The sequence below is a fragment of the Schistocerca cancellata genome, chromosome 6, assembly GCF_023864275.1.
Source record: "Schistocerca cancellata isolate TAMUIC-IGC-003103 chromosome 6, iqSchCanc2.1, whole genome shotgun sequence".
Lineage (NCBI taxonomy): Eukaryota > Metazoa > Arthropoda > Insecta > Orthoptera > Acrididae > Schistocerca > Schistocerca cancellata.
In genome coordinates, this window is record NC_064631.1 from 77,719,090 (window position 1) to 77,741,798 (window position 22,709).

A 22,709-nucleotide genomic window follows, 5' to 3' on the forward strand; every position below is an offset into this window, starting at 1 on the left:
CACTGTGCCGTGCGTGTGATCATTGCTTGTACAGCCCTCTCGCAGTGTCCGGAGCAAGTATGGTGGGTCTGACACACCGGTGTCAATGTGTTCTTTTTTCCATTTCCAGGAGTGTAGTATTACAGCAAAGTGTGTTGCAATGTGTGCTAAAGATATGAGACCTTTTAATGCTGTTTGCGGTGAAGGTTTCAGAGAACTAGGCCAAGAATTAATACATCTAGGTGCGCATTATGGATAAGTTAACGTGGCAGATGTCATGCCATATCCCTCTACTGTAAGCAGACATGTCAAATAAAAAGCTGATGCAATACGAAACAGTATAATGCCTTCTGTTATTGCGGAAGTTATTAATAAAACATGTGCTGCGTTAGTTGATATGTGGACTGATTCGCATAATCAGGTGCACTATTTGACGCTTACATCTCATTACATTAACACAGATTGGTCTCTTCTGATCAATGTTTTATTTACAACAAAATTCCCGGACGTTAGGAAGACGGGAGTAAATATTATAAAAGAAAGTGCTCTGTGAATTTAGCTGTGTAACGTACCCGTTCTTGGAAACGTTACTTTTGTATTAAAAGAAAGAGAGAGAGAGAGAGAGAGAGAGAGAGAGAGAGAGGCGTTGGATTTGTTGGATTTGTGCAGCGAGCCGGGGCGAGGGGAGGTGACACGTCAGCGGTGACCGGTCGTGCTCGGTTATCCGCGTGTCCGAAATCCGGACAACAGACATGGGGCCAGTAGGTGGCCGAGTCGAGTCGTGTGAGGCCGGACACGAGCGGCTCGGTCCCACCGTCAACAGGCGAGCTGTGACCGGTCAAACATGGAGCGTTGCAGCACTCTACTAGGGACCACAAAGTCGTTGTAGCGACTGCAACATACAAACCTGCAATAAATAAGCAATATATATATGTGTGTGTGTGTGTGTTTAAAAACGCAGATATAAATTCGCTTGACGCCTTCATAAGAAACAATTTCCACTCCTTCCAAACTAGCTATGTAAGCATATATCGTCCGCCTGGCGAGCCGCGCGGTCTAACGCGCTGCTTCCCGAGCGGAAAGGCATGCCGATCCCCGGCACGAATCCGCCCGGCAGATTGGTGTCAAGGTCCGGTATACCGGCCAGCCTGTGGATGGTTTTTAGGCGGTTTTCCACCTGCCTCGGAGAATACGGGCTTGTTCCCCATATTCCACCTCAGTTACACTATGTCGGCGATTGCTGCACAAGCACTGTCTCCATGTACGCGAGCACCATAATTACTCTACCACACAAACATTTGATGTACACTCGTCTGGTATGAGATGTTTCCGGGGGGAGGGGGGGGGGGTTCACTGGGGCGAAACCACAAATAACCCTGGGTTCGGTGTGGGCCCGCGGTTGGGTGGGTGAACTGAGGTCGCCTGTTGTGGGGTTGTGAACCACTGAGGGGTACGGGCGGGACGAAGCCTCTCCGTCGTTCCTAGGCCCCCAGTTCAAAACACAATACACAAGCGTATATCAGGTGTGGGTTGAATTCAGAGAAATAGTATTGACGACAGTTGAGAGATTTGTACCGCATGAGTTAATAAGAGAAGAAAATTATTCTCAATCGTACACAAAACAGGTCAGAGCAATATAGCAAAAGCAACGACAAAAATCATGAAAAATTTAAAAGAATGCAAAATCTCCAGAATTAGTGACGTTTTAAACAAGCTCGAAATTTTGCGCTCACTTCAATGCGATATGTTTTCACTAGTTTTCACAACAAAATCCTATCTTGCAAAAAAAATCCATAGATATTATACAGCAGCAGCGAACCATAATCAATAACTTCACTGCGCGATACAAATAGTAATATTACCGAAAGCAGTGCCACTAAAGAGGAGTTCACCAAACACGACAAAGTAAATATTCCAGAATTTGAATCAAGAACAAAAAATGGTTCAAATGATCGCCGTAATAAAACGTGAGAAATCAGAGCTTGCATGGATGTATTTTGGTGTTCGTTAATCCCGCGCACTGTTCGAGAGTGCAAAGGTAGAGAAATAGATAGTGTGGAGGTGGTTCGATGAACACTACGCCAGGCACATAAGTGTGAATTGCAGAGTAATCGTATAGTTGTAGATGTAGTTTGCTTCCCACTGGCCCCAGCTATCGTCTTCTCCTTAGCATGGTCACACCATCCCAGTAACTAGCTTTATTATTACAATATTTTTCACAACTGTGATCCAGTTGGCCTACGCCAATTAAAAAGAGCTGTGTAATAGTTCGCTCTCCAACACTGACTAAAAACACATCAAACACTAAGTATTAAAAATGAATGACGCTTCATAAAATATTATACCAACAAACATGGTTCAAATGGCTCTGAGCACTATGGGACTTAACATCTGAGGTCATCAGTCCCCTAGAACTAGAACTACTTAAACCTAACTAACCTAAGGACATCACATACATCCATGCCCGAGGCAGGATTCGAACCTGCGACCGTAGCGGTGGCGCGGTTCCAGACTGAAGCGCCTAGAATAGCTCGGCCACACCGGCGGCTTATACAAACAACTTTTACATTGTCACTAACCTAATACATAAATATCTTGCGCGTTTTTAATGTCAAGAACTGTTAGTTAAGTAAGGAAAATAAACTTAGTTAGCCGACCGCTGTGACCTTGCGGTTCTAGGCGCTGCAATCCGGAACCGCGGGAATGGTTAGTTAGGTTTAGGTAGTTCTAAGTTCTAGGGGACTGATGACCTCAGTAATTAAGTCCCATAGTGCTCAGAGCCATCTGAACCATTTCAAACTCAGTTATATCTCCATGATGTGATCTGTGCATTAAATGTTGGTAAGTGTGAAATGGTGGGCGGTGGGAATTACAACCCAGTCATACTTAGTATGCTTCTCGTGTTGAGACTCGATGTTGCCTGCTGCGAACGCTAAGCATTTCGGCCACTGTTAACGGCACAACATAGTCTGTCCGAACGATGGCAACGGCTTTTTTTTCCAGAGAAATTCACCAAACATCCTCATCTACATCTTCATGGTTGCTCTGTAATTCACATTTAAGTGCCTGGCAGAGGGTTCATCGAATCATTTTCATACTACTTCTCTACCATTCCACTCTCGAAACGCGCGTGGGAAAAAGGAACACCTAAAGCTTTCCGTTCGAGCTCTGATTTCTCTTATTTTATTATGATGATCATTTCTCCCTACGTAGGTGGGTGTCAACAAAATATTTTCGCATTCGGAAGAGAAAGTTGGTGATTGAAATTTCGTAAATAGATCTCGCCGCAATGAAAACCGCCTTTGTTTCAGTGACTTCCACCCCAACTCGCGTATCATACCAGTGACACTCTCACCCCTATTGCGCGATAACACGAAACGAGCTGCCCTTCTTTGCACTTATTCGATGTCCTCCATCAAACCTACCAGGTAAGTATTCCACACAGCGCAGCAGTATTCCAGCAGAGGACGAACAAGTGTAATGTAGGCTGTTTCTTTAGTAGGTTTGTCGCATCTTCTAAATGTTCTGCCAACAAAGCGCAGTCTTTGTTTCGCCTTCCCCACAATATTATCTGCGTGGTCTTTCCAGTTTAAGTTGCCCGTAATTGTAATTCCTAGGTATTTAGTCGAATTGACAAATGGTTCAAATGGCTCTAAGCACTATGGGACTTAACACCTGAGGTGAACAGACCCCTAGACTTACAACTACTTAAACCTAACTAACCTAAGGACATCACACACATCCATTCCCGAGGCAGGATTCGAACCTGCGACAGTAGCAGCAGCGCGGTTCTGGACTGAAGCGCCTAGAACCGCTCGGCCACAGCGGCCGGCTCGAATTGATTTGTGCGATTTATCGTATACCCAAAATTTTCTTTTAGTACCCATGTGAATGACCTCGCACTTTTCTTTGTTTAGTGCCATTTGCCACTTTTCGCACCATACAGAAATTCTCTCTAGATCATTTTGTAATTGGAATTGACAGTCTGATGATTTTACTAGACGGTAAATTACAGCATCATCTGCAAACAATCCATGGGGGCTGCTCAGATTATCACCTACATCATTTATGTAAATCAGGAATAGCAGACACTACCTTGTGGAACGCCAGATATCACTTCTGTTCTATTCGATGATTTACCATCCATCACTACGAACTGTGACCTCTCTGACAGGAAATCACGAATCCAGTCACACAACTGAGACGTTACTCCATATGCAGGCAATTTGATTAATAGTCGCTTGTGAGGAACAGTATCAAAAGCCTTCTGGAAATCTAGGAATATGGAATCGATCTGAGATCTTTCGTCGACAGCACTCATTACTTCATGGGAATAAAGAGCTAGCTGTGTTGCACAAGAACAATATTTTCTGGATCCGTGTTGGTTATGCATAGGGTGTCCAGAAAACGACTCCATGATTTCAAAATTAAATATCTCGAAAACAAAGATCGATAGAGGAATGCAGTAAACGGTATGTTTATTGTGAAAGCTGTAAGAAGTTTATACAGCAGTTTGAAATAATAGTTACAAAAGCTGCTTACAGATGGCGCTGTAATCGCCATACGTAATGCCTGGTGTAAATAGTGATCCGAAGCCCAGAGCGGTCAGTTCCACTATTGAAACGTGAAAGGAGGTTAGCGTACCGAAGGAAGAGATTAAAACCATGTACTCCATTGAACAACGCGTTTTTCTATTGCTAGAGTACCACAGGTTAGAAGAGAGTCCTACGGCAACAAGGCGAAGTTTTCAAGCACGATTTAATGTTCCAAAAGGACCCGATGCGAAAACCATTCGTACGCTCTTCGCAAAATTTCAACGAACAGGCAGCGTAACTGATGATCTAGTGGGGCATGTTGGCCGCAAGCAAACCGCAGTTACGCCTGAAAATATCGCCACACTTTCTGGAATTATTCAGCAAAATCCAATGTCATCCGTCCGTAGAATTGCATCTGAGACTGGTTTGAAGCGTTCCAGCACACAGAAAATACTGAGAAAGAGCCTACACATGTTTCCATTCAAAATTCAAACGCACCAGGCCATACCCGTACCAGCTGTGCAACAAAGGGTTGCCTTTGCTAATCAGATGCTCACAATGATTGATAGTGAAGGATTTGATGTTGGCTGCATCCGGTTTACAGATGAAGCACACTTCCACCTGAATGGATACGTGAATAAGCAGAACTGGCCATTTTGGGGTTCCGAAAAGCCTAAAGTTACTGTGTGGGCTGCAGTATGCAGCAGAGGCATTATTGGCCCTTTCTTCATTCGAGAAACGGTCACTAGTGCACGTTACGTTGCAATTTTGGGACAATTTGTCGCCACACAGCAAGCGTTAGAGGATCGACCAGGTACTGAATGGTTTATGCAAGATGGAGCCCGACCACATCGGACCGAACAGGTGTTTCGCTTTCTTGAGGAATACTTCGGGAATGGAGTCATTGCTTTCGAATATCCCAAATTTACTGGTGCAGGCATGGATTGGCCTCCATATTCGCCGGATTTGGCTCCCTGTGTCTTTTTTTTTTGTGGGGCACAGTGAAAGACATGGTCTACCCGAAGCATCCCGCCACGCTGGACGAGCTTGAATCGGCGATCTATGTGGCATGTGAATCCATTTCGGTTGAGACACTACGAAATGCGATGGCGAATTTCATTCTTCGTTTGCGCCACCTCTGTAGTGCCAATGGTGATCATTTTGAAAACATTGTGATCTGATTCTTTGCAAAGATTGTTTTCATACGATTATTTCACTTATGTATGCTGATATGAGCTGTACAGAGTACAGCGCCATCTGTTTAGCAGCTTTTGTAACTATTATTTCAAACTGCTGTATAAACTTCTTACAGCTTTCACAATAAACATACCGTTTACTGCATTCTTCTATCGATCTTTGTTTTCGAGATATTTAATTTTGAAATGAGGGAGTCCTTTTCTGGATACCCTGCATTTCAACTACGTGAGCAGCACACTGAAGATACATTTTTTGAATGAAAACATGTTCATAACCTTATGCTGTGCTAGTTCTCTGAAGCGTGCTGTTCTGCTACGGACGCTGGTAGTGACGTGGTACGTATTTCTGTGACAGACGATCCAGGACTGCGGGCGCGAGATGGCGGACGTGGTGGGGAAGATGGTGGACAACGGTGAGTCGGTGGAGGTGAGGGAGCTGATAGCACGCTTCACCACTGACGTCATCTCCTCCGTCGCCTTCGGCCAAGAGTGCAACTGCCAGCGGAACCCTGACCACGAGTTCCGACAGTGGGGACGCAAGATCTTTGAGCCTTCTCCGCGTACGGCCATCGGTTTCCTTCTGATCTTCCTCAGTCCAACATTAATGAACTACCTAAGGTGAGACCTGCAACACTTAATTCCTATAAATAGATCCATTTGATATAAGGGGAATGGGAGATCCTCATGGTAGAGTGAGTGAGAGGCTGTATTCACGCTGCAGAGAGTGTCCGCTCAGTCTTCCAAATTTAGGTTTTCTGGGAGTTCCACACGTCGCTTTCGGCAAATGCTGGAATGCTTCCTTGAGAATGACACCTCTGAATTAGTTCCCAATCCTCCTATAATCCGAGCCTCTTCGTCGACGGAATGTCGAACCCTAATAGGGTAGGCCGGCCGGAGTGGCCGTGCGGTTCTAGGCGCTACAGTCTGGAGCCGAGCGACCGTTACGGTCGCAGGTTCGAATCCTGCCTCGGGCATGGATGTGTGTGATGTCCTTAGGTTCGTTAGGTTTAATTAGTTCTAAGTTCTAGGCGACTGATGACCTCAGAAGTTAAGTCGCATAGTGCTCAGAGCCATTAGAACCAATTAGAACCCAATAGGGCATGTATGTTACAGAAAACATTTTGCGTTTCACTAACTTGGCTCAGAGCCGCTGTCTTGCTACTGATTCTGCTTTTCAGATCCTTGAACAGGAACTTCCGCATGCTTTCTTCCCCATACCTGGATTTTAAAGTTTTCTCCAACCTAGGAACTTTCAGAGAGCCCTCACCGATGAACAAAGTAAGCGCATATGGACTATGAGACCAACTGCGTGATTGGATTGAAGAGTTTCTAGATAACAGATCGCAGCATGTCATTCTCAATGGAGAGACGTCTTTCGAAGTAAGAGTGATTTCAGGTGTGCCGCAGTGGAGTATCGTAGGACCGTTGCTACTTACAATATACATAAATGACCTTGTGGATAACATTGGAAGTTCACTGAGGCTTTTTGCGGATGATGCTGTAGCATATCGAGAGGTTGTAACAATGGAAAATTGTTCTGAAATGCAGGAGGATCTGCAACGAATTGACGCATGGTGGCCGGCCGGTGTGGCCGTGCGGTTAAAGGCGCTTCAGTCTGGAACCGCGTGACCGCTACGGTCGCAGGTTCGAATCCTGCCTCGGGCATGGTTGTGTGTGATGTCCTTAGGTTGGTTAGGTTTAATTAGTTCTAAGTTCTAGGCGACTGATGACCTCAGAAGTTGAGTCGCATAGTGCTCAGAGCCATTTGAACCATTTGACGCATGGTGCAGGGAATGGCAATTGAATCTCAATGTACACAAGTATAATGTGCTGCGAATACATAGAAAAAAAGATCCTTTATCATTTAGCTACAATACAGCAGGTCAGCGACTGGAAGCAGTTAATTCCATAAATTATCTGGGAGTAGGCATTAGGAGTGGTTTAAAATGGAATGATCATATAAAGTTGATCGTCGGTAAAGCAGATGCCAGACTGAGATTCATTGGAAGAATCCTAACGAAATGCAATCCGAAAACAAAGGAAGTAGGTTACAGTACACTTGTTCGCCCTCTGCTTGAATACTGCTCAGCAGTGTGGGATCCGTACCAGATAGGGCTGATAGAAGAGGTAGACAAGATCCAACGGAGAGCAGCGCGCTTCGTTACAGAATCATTTAGTAATCGCGAAAGCGTTAGACGCTCTGTAGCTCGGTACAGGCTTTTGTTGAAGTTTCGAGAACATACCTTCACCGAGGAGTCAAGCAGTATATTCCTCCCTCCTACGTACACTCCTGGAAATTGAAATAAGAACACCGTGAATTCATTGTCCCAGGAAGGGCAAACTTTATTGACACATTCCTGGGGTCAGATACATCACATGATCACACTGACAGAACCACAGGCACATAGACACAGGCAACAGAGCATGCACAATGTCGGCACTAGTACAGTGTATATCCACCTTTCGCAGCAATGCAGGCTGCTATTCTCCCATGGAGACGATCGTAGAGATGCTGGATGTAGTCCTGTGGAACGGCTTGCCATGCCATTTCCACCTGGCGCCTCAGTTTGACCAGCGTTCGTGCAGGACGTGCAGACCGCGTGAGACGACGCTTCATCCAGTCCCAAACATGCTCAATGGGGGACAGATCCGGAGATCTTGCTGGCCAGGGTAGTTGACTTACACCTTCTAGAGCACGTTGGGTGGCACGGGATACATGCGGACGTGCATTGTCCTGTTGGAACAGCAAGTTCCCTTGCCGGTCTAGGAATGGTAGAACGATGGGTTCGATGACGGTTTGGATGTACCGTGCACTATTCAGTGTCCCCTCGACGATCACCAGTGGTGTACGGCCAGTGTAGGAGATCGCTCCCCACACCATGATGCCGGGTGTTGGCTCTGTGTGCCTCGGTCGTATGCAGTCCTGATTGTGGCGCTCACCTGCACGGCGCCAAACACGCATACGACCATCATTGGCACCAAGACAGAAGCGACTCTCATCGCTGAAGACGACACGTCTCCATTCGTCCCTCCATTCACGCCTGTCGCGACACCGCTGCACGATGTTGGGGCGTGAGCGGAAGACGGCCTAACGGTGTGCGGGACCGTAGCCCAGCTTCATGGAGACGGTTGCGAATGGTCCTCGCCGATACTCCAGGAGCAACAGTGTCCCTAATTTGCTGGGAAGTGGCGGTGTGGTCCCCTACGGCACTGCGTAGGATCCTACGGTCTTGGCGTGCATCCGTGCGTCGCTGCGGTCCGGTCCCAGGTCGACGGGCACGTGCACCTTCCGCCGACCACTGGCGACAACATCGATGTACTGTGGAGACCTCATGCCCCACGTGTTGAGCAATTCGGCGGTACGTCCACCCGGCCTCCCGCATGCCCACTATACGCCCTCGCTCAAAGTCCGTCAACTGCACATACGGTTCACGTCCACGCTGTCGCGGCATGCTACCAGTGTTAAAGACTGCGATGGAGTTCCGTATGCCACGGCAAACTGGCTGACACTGACGGGGCGGTGCACAAATGCTGCGCAGCTAGCGCCATTCGACGGCCAACACCGCGGTTCCTGGTGTGTCCGCTGTGCCGTGCGTGTGATCATTGCTTGTACAGCCCTCTCGCAGCGTCCGGAGCAAGTATGGTGGGTCTGACACACCGGTGTCAATGTGTTCTTTTTTCCATTTCCAGGAGTGTATATCTCGCAAAGAGACCATGAGGATAACATCAGGGAGATTAGAGCCCACACAGAGGCATACCGACAATCGTTCTTTCCACGAACAATATGAGACTGGAATAGAAGGGAGAACCGATAGAGGTATTCAAAGCACCCTCCGCCAAACACTGTCAGGTGGCTTGCGGAATGTGGATGTAGATGTAGATGTGGAGATGCTGGACATGTTGGAAAAGTTAAGTCATACAATCTCGCACTACCTCACCGCAATGGCCTCACTATGTATGGAGTGTCTCCATGTAATGATCCAAAGTTTCAGTAATGGTGCTGGAGAGCAAATCTGTCATTTTCTGACGCCAGAAATGGCCACGCCGAAAATTATGACGTCAAACGTGTTATGGGATATCTCAGCCTGTAAGAACCATGAGAATCTACAAGTCATTCTTTGTATAAAGCAACAAACTGTACTAGGTTGCTAATAGTACATACTTGTCGAACATATCGGGAGGGTATATATCTTTCACTCCCGCCGTCGTTTCGTGCATCCTTATAGTGAATTTGTGTTTTTGCTTCATGGGTTCCCTCTTCGATATTCTCTGTGTAAAATATGTGATTGGTCGCTTAGCTCCACCAACTTCTTTCAGGCTAAAGTCATACGGTGGTTAAGCTATTTCTGTCCATCACCTCGATGGAAAGATCGGACAGAGAGCTTTGTCATTCGTTTTCTGAGGCCTCGTTGATTTCGCATTGCTCGACATGCAGCACAAGGAGTGTTTTGGAGTTTCAAGTATTGCCTGCAAAATCGGTCACAGGGTGCATTAATGCTTATTCAATAGGGTATTTGCTAACAACGTTAAAACAAACATTGAACCATGAACTCTAAGTGTAACTGGAGAATTATCAAGCCCTGAGCATGAACCAATGCTGGTGTTAAAGGCTGCTGCTACACTAGTCCGATGATTTAGTCTAACCCAATGATGGTGTCTCCCACCATTATCATACGCCATGTGATATTTTATTTCTAATTTATTTTTGTGACTACTCATTTCTTCAGGCAGATGAAGAATATGCGATGAATTCTGACTTTTCCAGCTGAGTTTTCCAGCGACCTGTCCCCGTCGCTTGGTGTTCTATGGACATCTGTGGCGGTGGTACCCATTGTCTGCGCATTTCTCCGTAACACACGGTACGAGCCAGTGACGGAGATTGTAAGGGTGGTTTTACGCCGCCGGTGAGGAGCATGACATGCGAGCAGTGATCTGGGTCCTTGTGCATGTAACAAAGTGGCGTCCCGTGACGGAAGCTTTTGGAGGATGGATGCGCGCGACGTGGTTCTGCAGTCGACATAAGAAATCCGTCTGGTCTTGCGAGGGAGTTTGCAGTGTACCTGCGTCGACGAATTAGCCAGGAAGACGCAAGGTCTCTCCGTAGACCAACACCGCAGCCGAAGAATCAATATCGGGCTTATAAGCTGTTTGTAGGCCAAGCAGAACCATTGGAAGAGACGAAGTCCATGTGTTTCCATAGCACATGAACTCCGCCTTCAAGGAACATACCCGCAAATCTGGCAAGCTGCGCGAACAGGTCCTATTCAAACTGCCGCCCACAGCTAACCACGCTGACGCAAATGTAGAGACTAATGTTTCGGCGGTAATGGTACCAATTGCCACTGCCCATGGCCAGCGGGTAAAACGATTTAGCGTTGTGAAAACGTAGCGTTGACTGTTCGATGGAGGAAGTGGTCGCATAGCATCTAGATTTATATGGGAAAAACGTACTGTTCCATCTACATCTTTGGCACTGTGAATATGTCCTTGTCCATCCTCGACAGTGCTTTTTCGTGCCAACCCACACAAAACGTTGGGGAAAGAGTCGAAAAACCGGACATACTCCTCGATGGCACAAGTTCTGGATGCTGTCAAAAGTTTATTTTCTGAAAGCTGGTAAAAGAAACAGATGAGGTTGTCCACGAGAGAGGTTGCAATAGAGCTTGACATCTTCTCCCAGAATGTTGACGAGCTGCAACTGTTATAGTGTCACGTCGTCGTTGACGAGCGTCGTTCGGAGTTCCTAGTCTTTTTGTGCTCGGGCCAGAGCAGAAAAGTCGATTGAACTCATCGCGCTGTTGACGCATGACGGCCCTGAGCACTATGGGACTTGACATCTGAGGTCATCAGTCCCCTAGAATTTAGAACTACTTAAACCTAACTAACCTAAGGACATCACACACATCCATGCCCGCGGCAGGATTCGAACCTGCGACCGTAGCGGTCGCGCGGTTCCAGACTGAAGCGCCTAGAACCGCTCGGCCACAGCGGCCGGCTGTTGACGCATTAAATGTACTTGATGGCAGTACTGAACTGAGCTACGAACTCTAGATAGTTCAACTGGTGAGGAGAACAGCTGGCACTGTTGAAAGCAAAAGTCAACGATTTATGGTACGTGAACATCTTGAACACTTGCTCTTCGACTAGATTGCTTCATATACTGCCAGAAGCTCACGATCGTAGGCGCTCCACATTCTTTGAGATGTTGCCAGTTTTTCGAGAAAAGTACACCGATGGTTGTCATGGACCATCTCACCGCTACTGTAGCGCCGCGCCGATAGCCGCCTGGCATCCACCACTAGTGCAAGACGTGCGTCGTGCATAGAATGAGTTAGGAGCGTTGCGTCAGCCATGCTCGGTCTCGCGGCCTCAAATTCGGAACACATAGCACCAGTCCACTGCACTGGGTAGCTGCCTTTCGTCTTAGGACCAGTCAGCATCGCATGTTGTTTGCACACTCCTTGTGGATCACAACCTGATAGGAGCTTCATTTTTTCTGGAACAGCACCATCTTTCATTGGCCGCTACGTACAATATTTTGGAAATGTTAGACAAGTAATCGTCTTTCACAGTAGAAAGGGGGAACTGCTTTTAGGAGTCCTTGCGTTAATATTAAATAGTTATTATCTTTTTTGTAGGGTCAAAGGAGGAACGACAGATGTCAGCAGATATTTTCAGCAGATGGTCGCAGACACTGTCGCTTACAGAGAGAAGAACAACTACAGCAGGAAAGATTTCATGGACCTCCTCATTCAGCTGAAAAACAAGGGATATGTCGACCCTGACAAAGGAGAGACAATGGAGAACGGGCATCAGAATGGTGTTGGCACTCCTGACAGTAAGTCCCTCCTTCTCTTCTTCTTCTTGCTTGTGTTTAGCTACACTCACAGTGTCCTCTCTTCCAAATGTCACAAAGCCATCGTGTAGGAATATCATGTTCTTTGTGCGCTTACGTATCATATAATCTTAGATTGCATGTTCTATGGTTTTTAAGTTGTGTTTCTGTGGTGTATGTGAAGGGGTCGGTGGAAGAAAGTGCTGTCACTCACTTTAGTAAGAATTAGTTTGATCCCATTATCTCTTGTGTTTACGAATGTACCACATGCTGGTAACGTGTACTTGGATAAGTACCACTAGAAAATGCTGTCTACTAGCTTAATTGCTTTGTGTTACTACATTTCTGTTCTTGACTTTGAGTGTAACTAAATATATAACGTACAGTAGTGCAAAAATACTTTCTTCTGGATTAGCACATGCGTATCTACACAATGTGAAGCACGAGCTGTGAGTTACCAGAGCAAAAATGCTTCTGTCGCACCAAAAAAAGGGGAATATGTTTTTCTTTAAAGACTGTGACAGAAAAATGATCAACTGGTTGCCTCGATCCTTATTCAGCCTTTCCCACCACAAATTTTGGCATCTGAACATATTTGCACTCTTTGAATACAGAACATTCTGATTTATCCAGTCTCTCTTTGTAGTTAAGCCTTGATATTCAGCAGTTCCCTCTCATTGCCAACATCTATACAGGGTGATAGTGACCGGGCCAAATATCTCACGAAATAAAAATCAAACGAAAAAACTACAAAGAACGAAACTCGTCTAGCTTGAATGGGGAAACCAGATGGCGCTATGGTTGGCCCGCTAGATGGCGCTGCCATAGGTCAAACGGATATCAACTGCGTTTTTTTAAATAGGAACCCTCATTTTTATTACATATTCGTGTAGTACGTAAAGAAATACGAACGTTTTAGTTGGACCACTTCTTTCACTTTGCGACAGATGGCGCTGTTAGAGTCACAAACGTATGGCTCACAATTTTAGACGAACAGTTGGTAACAGGTAGGTTTTTTAAATTAAAGTGCAGAACATAGGTACGTTTGAACATTTTATTTCGGTTGTTCCAATGTGATACAGGTACCTTTGTGAACTTATCATTTCTGAGAACGTATGCTGTTACAGCGTGATTACCTGTAAATACCACATTAATGCAATAAATAATGGCCCAGTCACGATCAATTGACCACTCTGTATACATCTCTCATCGTTTAAGTATATCCCACTGCCATTGTATAGACTGTCTCTCCTTATCTTTCTTTACTTCCACTCCTTCACCATACCTTGGCAGCTCACAAATTTTGGTGGTCCAACTTGTGTTTAAAATATCAGGGCAGAATTCGCCCTCCGCTATACCTACGTGTTCAGTCTTGGCGGTTTGGGAGGGTCCAGATCCCCTGAGCCTATGTATCGTCTCCATTCATCTGTATTTTTCATTTCCACTGTCTCCTCTCTCCTTTGCTCCCACTGTTTCTTTCTCCATCCTCCTCCATCTTTCTTTATTTTTTACTACCAGTGCCTCCCATTGACCATCAATATTTCTCCTCTCTTTGGCTCCCACTGCTATTGTCTTCATCCATCTCTCTTTCCCTTTCACTGCTACTTTCTCTCTCCCACCATCTCTGTCCTCTCTCTCTCTCTCCCTCTCTCTCGCTCTCTCTCTCTCTCTCTCTCTCTCTCTCTCTCTCTCTCTCTCTCCCACTGGCACTGTCTCCTCTCCCTTCCACCATCACTGTCTCTCTCTGTTACTCTCTTTTACCCAAAAAAATCTTGAATACGTTTGCAGGACTGAGGCAGTTGATTCCCCACTTTTCATTCAGAGTCTTTTAAAGAGGTACATATTCGTCTTTTTATGCTAAGACTGAAACATTTTTCTGGCGGATTCTATTTTCTTCACCGTTACAGGAAGATGTGCTATTCATATAAAATGAATTCTGTAGGTCAGTAAAATTTTGAGAGTTTATGTACTTTGACACTTAAAAAGCATATCAATATGAATAATATAAGGGTAACAAAATCGCTTACGTTACCCTTTTTCTGGTTATTTTGCTTATTGATCGCAATTCATCGAAAACGCCTGGCTTATGGTTTGTGTCTCACAAGAGCAAAAATGTTACTAGAAATATTTGCAGTCATTTCAGATTTACATGATTTTTGCCAGTCATTTTAGTTTTTTCAGACTTATTAAGACCCCCTTTAGCGCATTTTTTGTCATTATAGTACCGCTTTGGGCATATTTGTATAGGTGTGAATTGGTCATTGTACAGAGACAGTGCCCTATAAAGTCTTATTCGTGAAGAACTGCAGACTAAATAATTGTGTGACCTCAGAACTCTTGCAATGATCCTAGAACCCTTGCCCTCTGATCACTGCGCCAGTTAAAACTACATTTACTTCTCAGATGGATATTACGTTCATTTTTTATGCGCTTTGGTAAGGTAATTTTGAACCTCTGGACCTTGGTAACGGATAATGGTATCGAAAACAGTTTCAAAGTTCCCATAGAATATGATCTGAAGAACATATGGAAAGAATGTCGACGATATGCCATGAACAGAAATTACAGAAGCGGCCATCTCCGCAACTAATGGTTTTTCGTAACCAAAAATCATGGTCTTCTGGGGTTTTCTAAGAAACCGCCCGTGAAAAAACAGAGCTTTTATAAGCTGCCTAAGGTTAACCCTAGATCACACCTAATGCGACAATGAACCGTCCGATTAGCTCAATTTGCCTGGGCTGGAGGGAGTCTGTAACATTTAAATTGTCTTTGTGATCAACAGAATGGGAGATATGACGCCCTGAAATATCGCATTTTCGTGCACGGCCGGATAAAATCAATCTTTGTGACGTAATGTCCTTATTGTGATAGGACAGCTGTTGTTCTCCATACACGTAAATGATCCTACGGCTAGTATGAATAGCGATCTGCGATTGTTTGCTGATGACGCTTCAGCTTATGGGAAAGTGTCATCGTTGAGCCCCTGCAAGATACAGGAAAGGTTCTAGAGAATTTTTGTTTTGTGTGGTGAATGGAAACTTGCGCTGAAAGTGGAAAAATGTTAGTCAATGAGGATGAGCAGGAAAAGTCCGCCCCCGTAGCTGACTGGTCAGCGCGACGGAATGCCGCGCACAGGGGCCCGGGTCGCGGATATTTCTCCGCTCAGGGACTGGATGTTGTGTTGTCCTCATCCTCGTCATCGTGTTGTGTTATCTTCCTCATCATCTCATCCACCGCGGTGGCGACAGGAAGGGCATCCGGTCACCCCTTACCAAATCAAACCATAACCGTGTGCAATTGCGGGACAAAGGCACAAGGAAAAGAAGAGTAGGAAAGACAATCCTGTAGCGTTAGAATACAATTTTACTGGTGTGCTCCTTGACATTGTCGTGTCGATATGATGTTAAGGCGTGACATTGCAAATGAACATGAAATTGAACGTACACGTATGATCAGTTGTAAGAAGGTGAGTAGTCGACCTCTGTTTATTCGGAGAATTTCATGAAAGTGTAGCTCATACACGAAGGAGTCGACGTATTGAACACTTGTTGGACCCACTATCGAGTATTGCTCAAGTGTTTGAGACCCACATCGGGCCGGGTTAAAGGAAGGCATCGAAACAATATAAAAATCGTGATGCTATATTTGTTACTGGTAGGCTCGAGCAAGACACGAGTATTATGGAATTACTCTGTGAGTTAAAATGGGAATCCCTGGAGGAAATAAGAAGTTCTCTCCGCATAACGCCATAGACTAGAGAGTCGCCATTTGCCGCTGACTGAAAAACAATCCTATGGCCACCAACATGCATGTCGCACATAGACTGCAAAGACAAGATGAGTGAAATCAGGACTCGTTCAGCAGCATATAGACTCCATCTGTGAGGTGAACAGGATAGGGAATGATTAGGTACTCTCCGCCATGCACCGATGGAGGCTTGAGGAATATGTTTGTAGATTTAAGTGTTACACAAACTATAGTCACTGAAGCACTGTTAATCCATATCGGAAGTAGTATTCGTCTTTTCGTCTATATGTACCTGTATGATGCAATCTTCCTTCAGACCCTCTTAATGACGCATCGATGCATACGGCTACTTTCATCTTCCTAGAGTACATCATTTTTCAGTGCAAAAGTAATACAGAAGCAGTAGTGTCCAATCTGATGAATTTAACAATTTATGAACAGGACTTTTACTAAGCTTTAATTAAATCTCACTTTTTCTCCTTGCATTTAAGCACAAATTAATTGTACCAGCCACGCGGTTAGAGGCGCTATGTCACGGACTGCGCGGCCCCTCCCGCCAGAGGTTCGAGTCCTCCCTCAGGCATGGGTGTGTGGGTCGTTATTAGCATAAGTTAGTTTACGTAATGTGTAAGTCTAGCGACCGATAACCTCACCAGTTTGGCCCCGTAGTAATTCACACACTTTTCAACACTTTAATTGTACAAGACATTTAACAAATATTTTTGGCTCAAAATAAGCAGGTAACTGAGTCAAATAAATGCCATGTAAGCTACAATTCATCCTCAGCTTTGATCTGGCTGCGGACACCGAAATACTTACGCAAAAAATACAGCAGTGATTTCCCAGTGGGAAAATGTCCCACGAGAAAGGATGGACAGGATTAACATCTCGTGATGTTGTTGTGTTAAAGGCTGAGTACTAGGCGTGATCAGCACGGCTATGACAAGATATCGTCACGACATTTAATGAGGAAACATTATTCACTCTTGCTGTTCAGCACTTGCCCGCGAAAGGCAAAGGTCCCGAGTTCGAGTCTCGGTCCGGCACACAGTTTTAATCTGCCAGGAAGTTTCGTATCGGCGCACACTCCGCTAGTAACACTTAGAGACCGGAAAAATTCGCAATTTGCGGTAATTGCGAATAAAGACGCGAAAATGCGAAATTACGTAATAAGTGGAGCGTGTGGTACCCCAACTCCAGGGTTTTACCCGTCTGCCATCCTGGTTGCTCCAGCGGCCCAGCGTCCTTTTAGACTTGTCAGAGTACCGGAGGAGCTGCACTCCTGCGTTTGTTTTTACCTCCTTATTTTACGATATTTTAAACCAGCATTCCGACCATGTACCAGTATTTACGGATGGCTCTAAACAGGGGGACTCTGTTGGTTGTGCTGTTGTTTTCCCTGATCGAGTCGTCAAGTTACGGCTTCCTGCAGCGTTTACCATCTTTGATGCCGAATTGTTTGCGATCTTGCGGGCATTGGAGCAGATGAGATGTGTTCCCAGTCATAAGTTTCTCATCTGTTCTGACTCCCTGAGTGCCCTTCAGACCATGCAACACTTGTACCCAGCGGATACGGTCGTCCAGAACATCCACGATGCCCTACTCCACCTGCAACGGCAGGGGAAGGAGGTTTCTTTCTGCTGGGTGCCGGGGCACGTGGGTTCTAGGGGAAACGAACTTGCGGATGTGGCTGCCAAAGATGCATGTTCCCTCCCTCACGTTGTTGAATGTGCCGTCCCCCTCCATGCTGTTACCTCCCTTTTGCGTTTTCGTGTTATGTGTCAATGGGAAGAGGAGTGGCTGGCAGTCGGTGAAAATAAGCTGCGTCTGGTCAAGGCCACCACGCGGCCATGGCGTACGTCCTACCAGTCATGCAGGCGGGATGAGGTTCTCCTCACTCGCCTCCGCATCGGGCACAGTCCCTTAACGCACGGTTTTTTACTCCGGCGGGAGGACCCCCCAATCTGCAGTGCTTGTGGCGTCCAGATTACGGTCCGCCACATTTTACTTGACTGTCCTTTATTCTCTGACCAGAGGGCGGTGGTTTCCTTGCCACCGGATTTGCCCTCTATTTTGCAAGACGACGCAACGACTGTGGTTAAGGTCTTACGGTTTTGTGTTCTGTCCAATTTGTTGCCTCGGATTTTAGGGAGAGGATTTTAATGTGCTGCTGGGTGACTGGCTCACCCAGGCTTTAGGTAAGAGGTCCGCCAGTCACGATTACCTACTTGTTTCACTTCGATTTCTGTTCTCTTTTCCTTGTGTTTCCTTTCCTCTTTTAGTGCGTTTCTTCTCCTCTTGTTTTGCCTCTGTATGTGATGATTTGGAACTGCGTCAGGTCTGTGTCTTTTAGCCGTCCTCCTTGTTCGGTGTCCGTCTTCGTCCCTTCACTGCATGTGTTCCTGTTTCTATGCGTTTGGGCGCTGATGACCACGCTGTTTAGCGCCCGAAAACCTCAAACCACACACACACACACTAACAGCGAGCTGCGTCCACGTGGACTATTTTATCAGAGGTAGTTTGAAATAGCTTTATTTTCTGTCCATAAATACCGAAAATCCCCTCTGTTTTCGATTACTTGAACTGCAAATACATTTAATGTAGCCCAGCTTATAAAGATAATATACCCGACAATGTGGGTACAAAATGAAAAGTACACGAACGCAACGATATATCAGTGCGCTCAGTGCTCTGGTCACACCGATTGTGGCCGGTGAAGATACATCCTGCGTAATCCAACACAGGACTCAATCGTGGGACCTAACATCTTAGGACAAAGGAGTGCTTACGTTTGTCTGCTAGCTAAAGTTCAAAATTTGGAATTTTAACGAGGCAGTTTTAGGTGGCCCGTGTTTTTGTAATTGTGGTTGCGTTACAAAACACTAAAATATGAGAGCTGCAAAGCCTGTAGAGGTACAGAGAACGACAGCAGCACTCCTAGTGGCATGGCAGTAAACTTGGAGTACGAGAAAATATGGCGTGGAAAATATTTTTAATCCGAAATACGCGATCAGATGACAATATTCTTCATTTATACTTCACGGTTGGGCCTCATAGTCTAGCAGGGAAGTGCGTACCTGGAAACTGAAAGATTTTTGTGACCTCAGTACCGTACATTCAAGAAATCTTAATCACCTCTTGACTATTAAACAATTTATTTGTGAAACTCAGTACTGTAATTTCGACTATGTAGCTATTATCAAGGAGAAATAATTCCACCTTAGCACATTTCAAAATTTAAAAATTATCTGAAAGTTGTTTCACCGCATTGTGTTCCTTATTACTCTCTTGTGCGTGTTGCACTCTTTGAATGGCACTGTCAATATATTCCTCGTATTCTGCTTTAGTTTTGCATGCGTCTGTAATATTGTATGGATAAAACGATTCCCTATCTGCAAATGCTAAAAATGAAACAGTAGTTATGCAAATGTGTTCACACATTATTAACAGGTACTCAGGTACTACAGACACTACATTTTAGCAAAAATCCGTGCAGTATACTCATCCTCCCACTCCAATGAAAATTTAAAAGCAAATAATACACACTCTCATGCTTTCATCATTGTATCTACTAGTGGATTCTGAATAACTAGAGTTTACTAAATGCAGTAGCATTCAGTACAGTGGAAATAAGTTCACACTATACCACACAATCTCATGTACAGATATGCGCTCCATGTATTATATTTTTTGTGCATAATAGTACCTGGCACGATGGCTTCTGTCACTAATACCACAAAGCGTACTCACAATCAGTGGCAAGCAGTAACACCATTCAATGCAGGAACACATATTCATTCCGTGACAAGATGTAATACGGTTGAGTACCATTTCTGTCAAAAGCCCTAACATGGAGTTCATTAAATGTGAGAAAGTACGACAAATGGATGCAAACTATAATAAAGTAGAACATGAATAATGTACTGGTACTTACAACGCATTTAAATGTTGTAAGACAAAAACAAACATGGAATCATTTATACCACGCAGTATTACAGACGGAAGCAAAAATCAAGCAGATTATGAGCAACACATTCACAACGCAAGTCAGAGTCCAACACACACACACACACACACACACACGACGTCGTAATTAGGAACACAATGATATGAAACCAGCTTTGTTTCGAAAGACGCCAAAACAAAAAAGGCTTTAAATCATACAATAAGAAACCGAGATGATGAACTGATAAACTTGCAACAGTGCAAATCGCCTGGCAGCGAACCAACATCATATTGCCGGAACTTGCTCTACAACTTTCACACCCCTTTGTTTCGGGAAATGCTCGTACTTGTCAAGCCTGAACTACCTTGTTTACGCCGGCTGCTGTGACCGAGCGGTTCTAGGTGCTTCAGTCTGGAACCGCGCTGTTGCTACAGTCGCAGGTTTGAATCCTGCGTCGTGCATGGATGTGTGTGATGTCCTTAGGTTAGTTAGGTTTAAGTAGTTCTAAGTCTAGCGAATTGATGACCTCAGATGTTAAGTCCCATAGTGCTTAGAGCCATTTTAACTATTTTTTTTAACCTCGTTTACGACACTGCCAACATGAGCAAGGAATTGCGTGGTAGCCGTTACGGAATGCTTTGTGTTGCATGTTGCTCATTGTTTTCTTATTTTGATATCAGTGAAGAACATAATCCTGCTCTATCAACGTGTTCTCTTACGACCATCAAAACAGCAGTGTGGGTCGGGGTCCATATGACCACGTGTCAAGTTTCTGCAAAGACCATGTGTCAACTTCTACATTTGCAGTAATGCAAATCACGGATATAAGCTGGCTGCCCTGTGAGAGGGCTTGTTTCCATGCACCGCTCCTCTGTAACTCTAGTTTGTTTATGCTCGGGGTCTTCTGCTGGTTTATAGTATTCACTCTGTGTAGTGTAGTGCTGTTTAGTGTAGTGTTGTATAGTAGTGTAGTCCAGAACTATAAATTACAAAATTTGTTATATATCAATGCTGCATAGTGCAATAGACCAGTAAATCTGCCTTCTGGATGAACAGATATCTGTGCACCAGAAGGCCAAATGACTGTACATAGATTTTTTTTCTGTTATTACTATTTTCCTTTTATATGAGTGTTCTATCTAGATTCCACTCTCAAAGAGCATAATATTTACTTATTATTAACATATTTGTTTTTAATTACATTAATATATTATGTACTCTTTTAATGCCAGCTCAAGTGCACATTCAGTCTGTTCCTTTACACCCAATCATCCGGAACATTATGACCACCTACCTAATAGTCAGTACGTCCACCTTTGGCATGGATAAGGCAGTGGCACATCAGGGTGCGTAAGCACTGCGGCCCTGGTAAGTCACTGGAGAGGCTGGCACCATATCTGCAAACACAAGTCACCTAATTCCCAAAAATTCTGCGAGGGGGGGGGGGGGGGGGGAATGGGGGGTGATGAGCACATCCCAGATGTGTTCAGCCGAGTTCAGACCTGGCGAGTTCAAGGGCTATCACACCATTTTAAACTCGCCACTGTGTTCCTCAAAACCACTCCATCACACTCCTGGCCTTGTGCCGTGGTGCATTATCTCATGGAAAAATGCCACTGCTATTGGGAAACATGATCGTCATGAAGGGGTCTACATAGTCTACAATCAGTGTACAATACTCCTTGGCCATCAAGGTACTTGCACGAGCTCTACTGGATCCATGGATGGCCATGTGAAGGTCCCAGAGCATAAGAAATGGAGACACCGGCAACTTGTCTCCATCCTGCAGTACAAATTGTTCCCCTGGAAGATAACAAATTTGCACTCTCCTATTGGCATGATGAGGAAAGTATCAGGGTTCATCAGACCATACAATGCTCTGCCATTGCGCCAACATCCAGTGCCATTGGTCACATGCCCATTCCAGTTGTAGTTGCCGATGTCGTGGTGTTAACACCAGTACATGGATGGGTCGTCAGCTGGGAAGGCCCATTGTTAGGAGTGTTTGGTGCACTGTGCATTCAGACACACTTGTACTCTGCCCAGCATTAAAGTCTGATGTTAGCTCCACCACAGTTCACTGCCTGTTCTGTTTTGCCAGTCTGCCCAGCTTATGACATCCAACATCTGTAATGAGAGGTGGCCGTCCGACCCCACGATGTCAGGACATGGTTTCATGCCGGTTTCGCCACATGCTGGAAACACTCACCAAAGCACCCCTCAAACACCTGACAAGTCGTGCAGTTTCCAAAATGCTCATGCTGAGCCTCCACACCATCACAATCTGCCATCGGTCACACTCATATACAGGATGGAGAAAAACTGTGTCATAACATTTTAACCCCGGATAGATGATACCAGAAGGAATCAAAATTACTATTGTTGTGTAGATTGACAATGGACAGTTTTTAAACTATGGAAAATTGGCACCACATTCTCCAACTGGCCACATGATAGCCCTCTTGCCGGAT

General features: G+C 45.2%; 1 protein-coding gene across 1 annotated transcript in view; it reads left to right on the forward strand.

Annotated features, from left to right (window-relative positions):
- The window catches only part of LOC126191270 (cytochrome P450 6k1-like), a 77,273-nt gene that overhangs the window by 39,236 nt on the left and 15,328 nt on the right, over positions 1-22,709 (forward strand). Inside the window, exons 4-5 of the mRNA XM_049932078.1 lie at positions 6,066-6,328; positions 12,349-12,548. Coding sequence (XP_049788035.1) covers positions 6,066-6,328; positions 12,349-12,548 — 463 coding nt within the window. The remainder of the gene's footprint in view (positions 1-6,065; positions 6,329-12,348; positions 12,549-22,709) is intronic.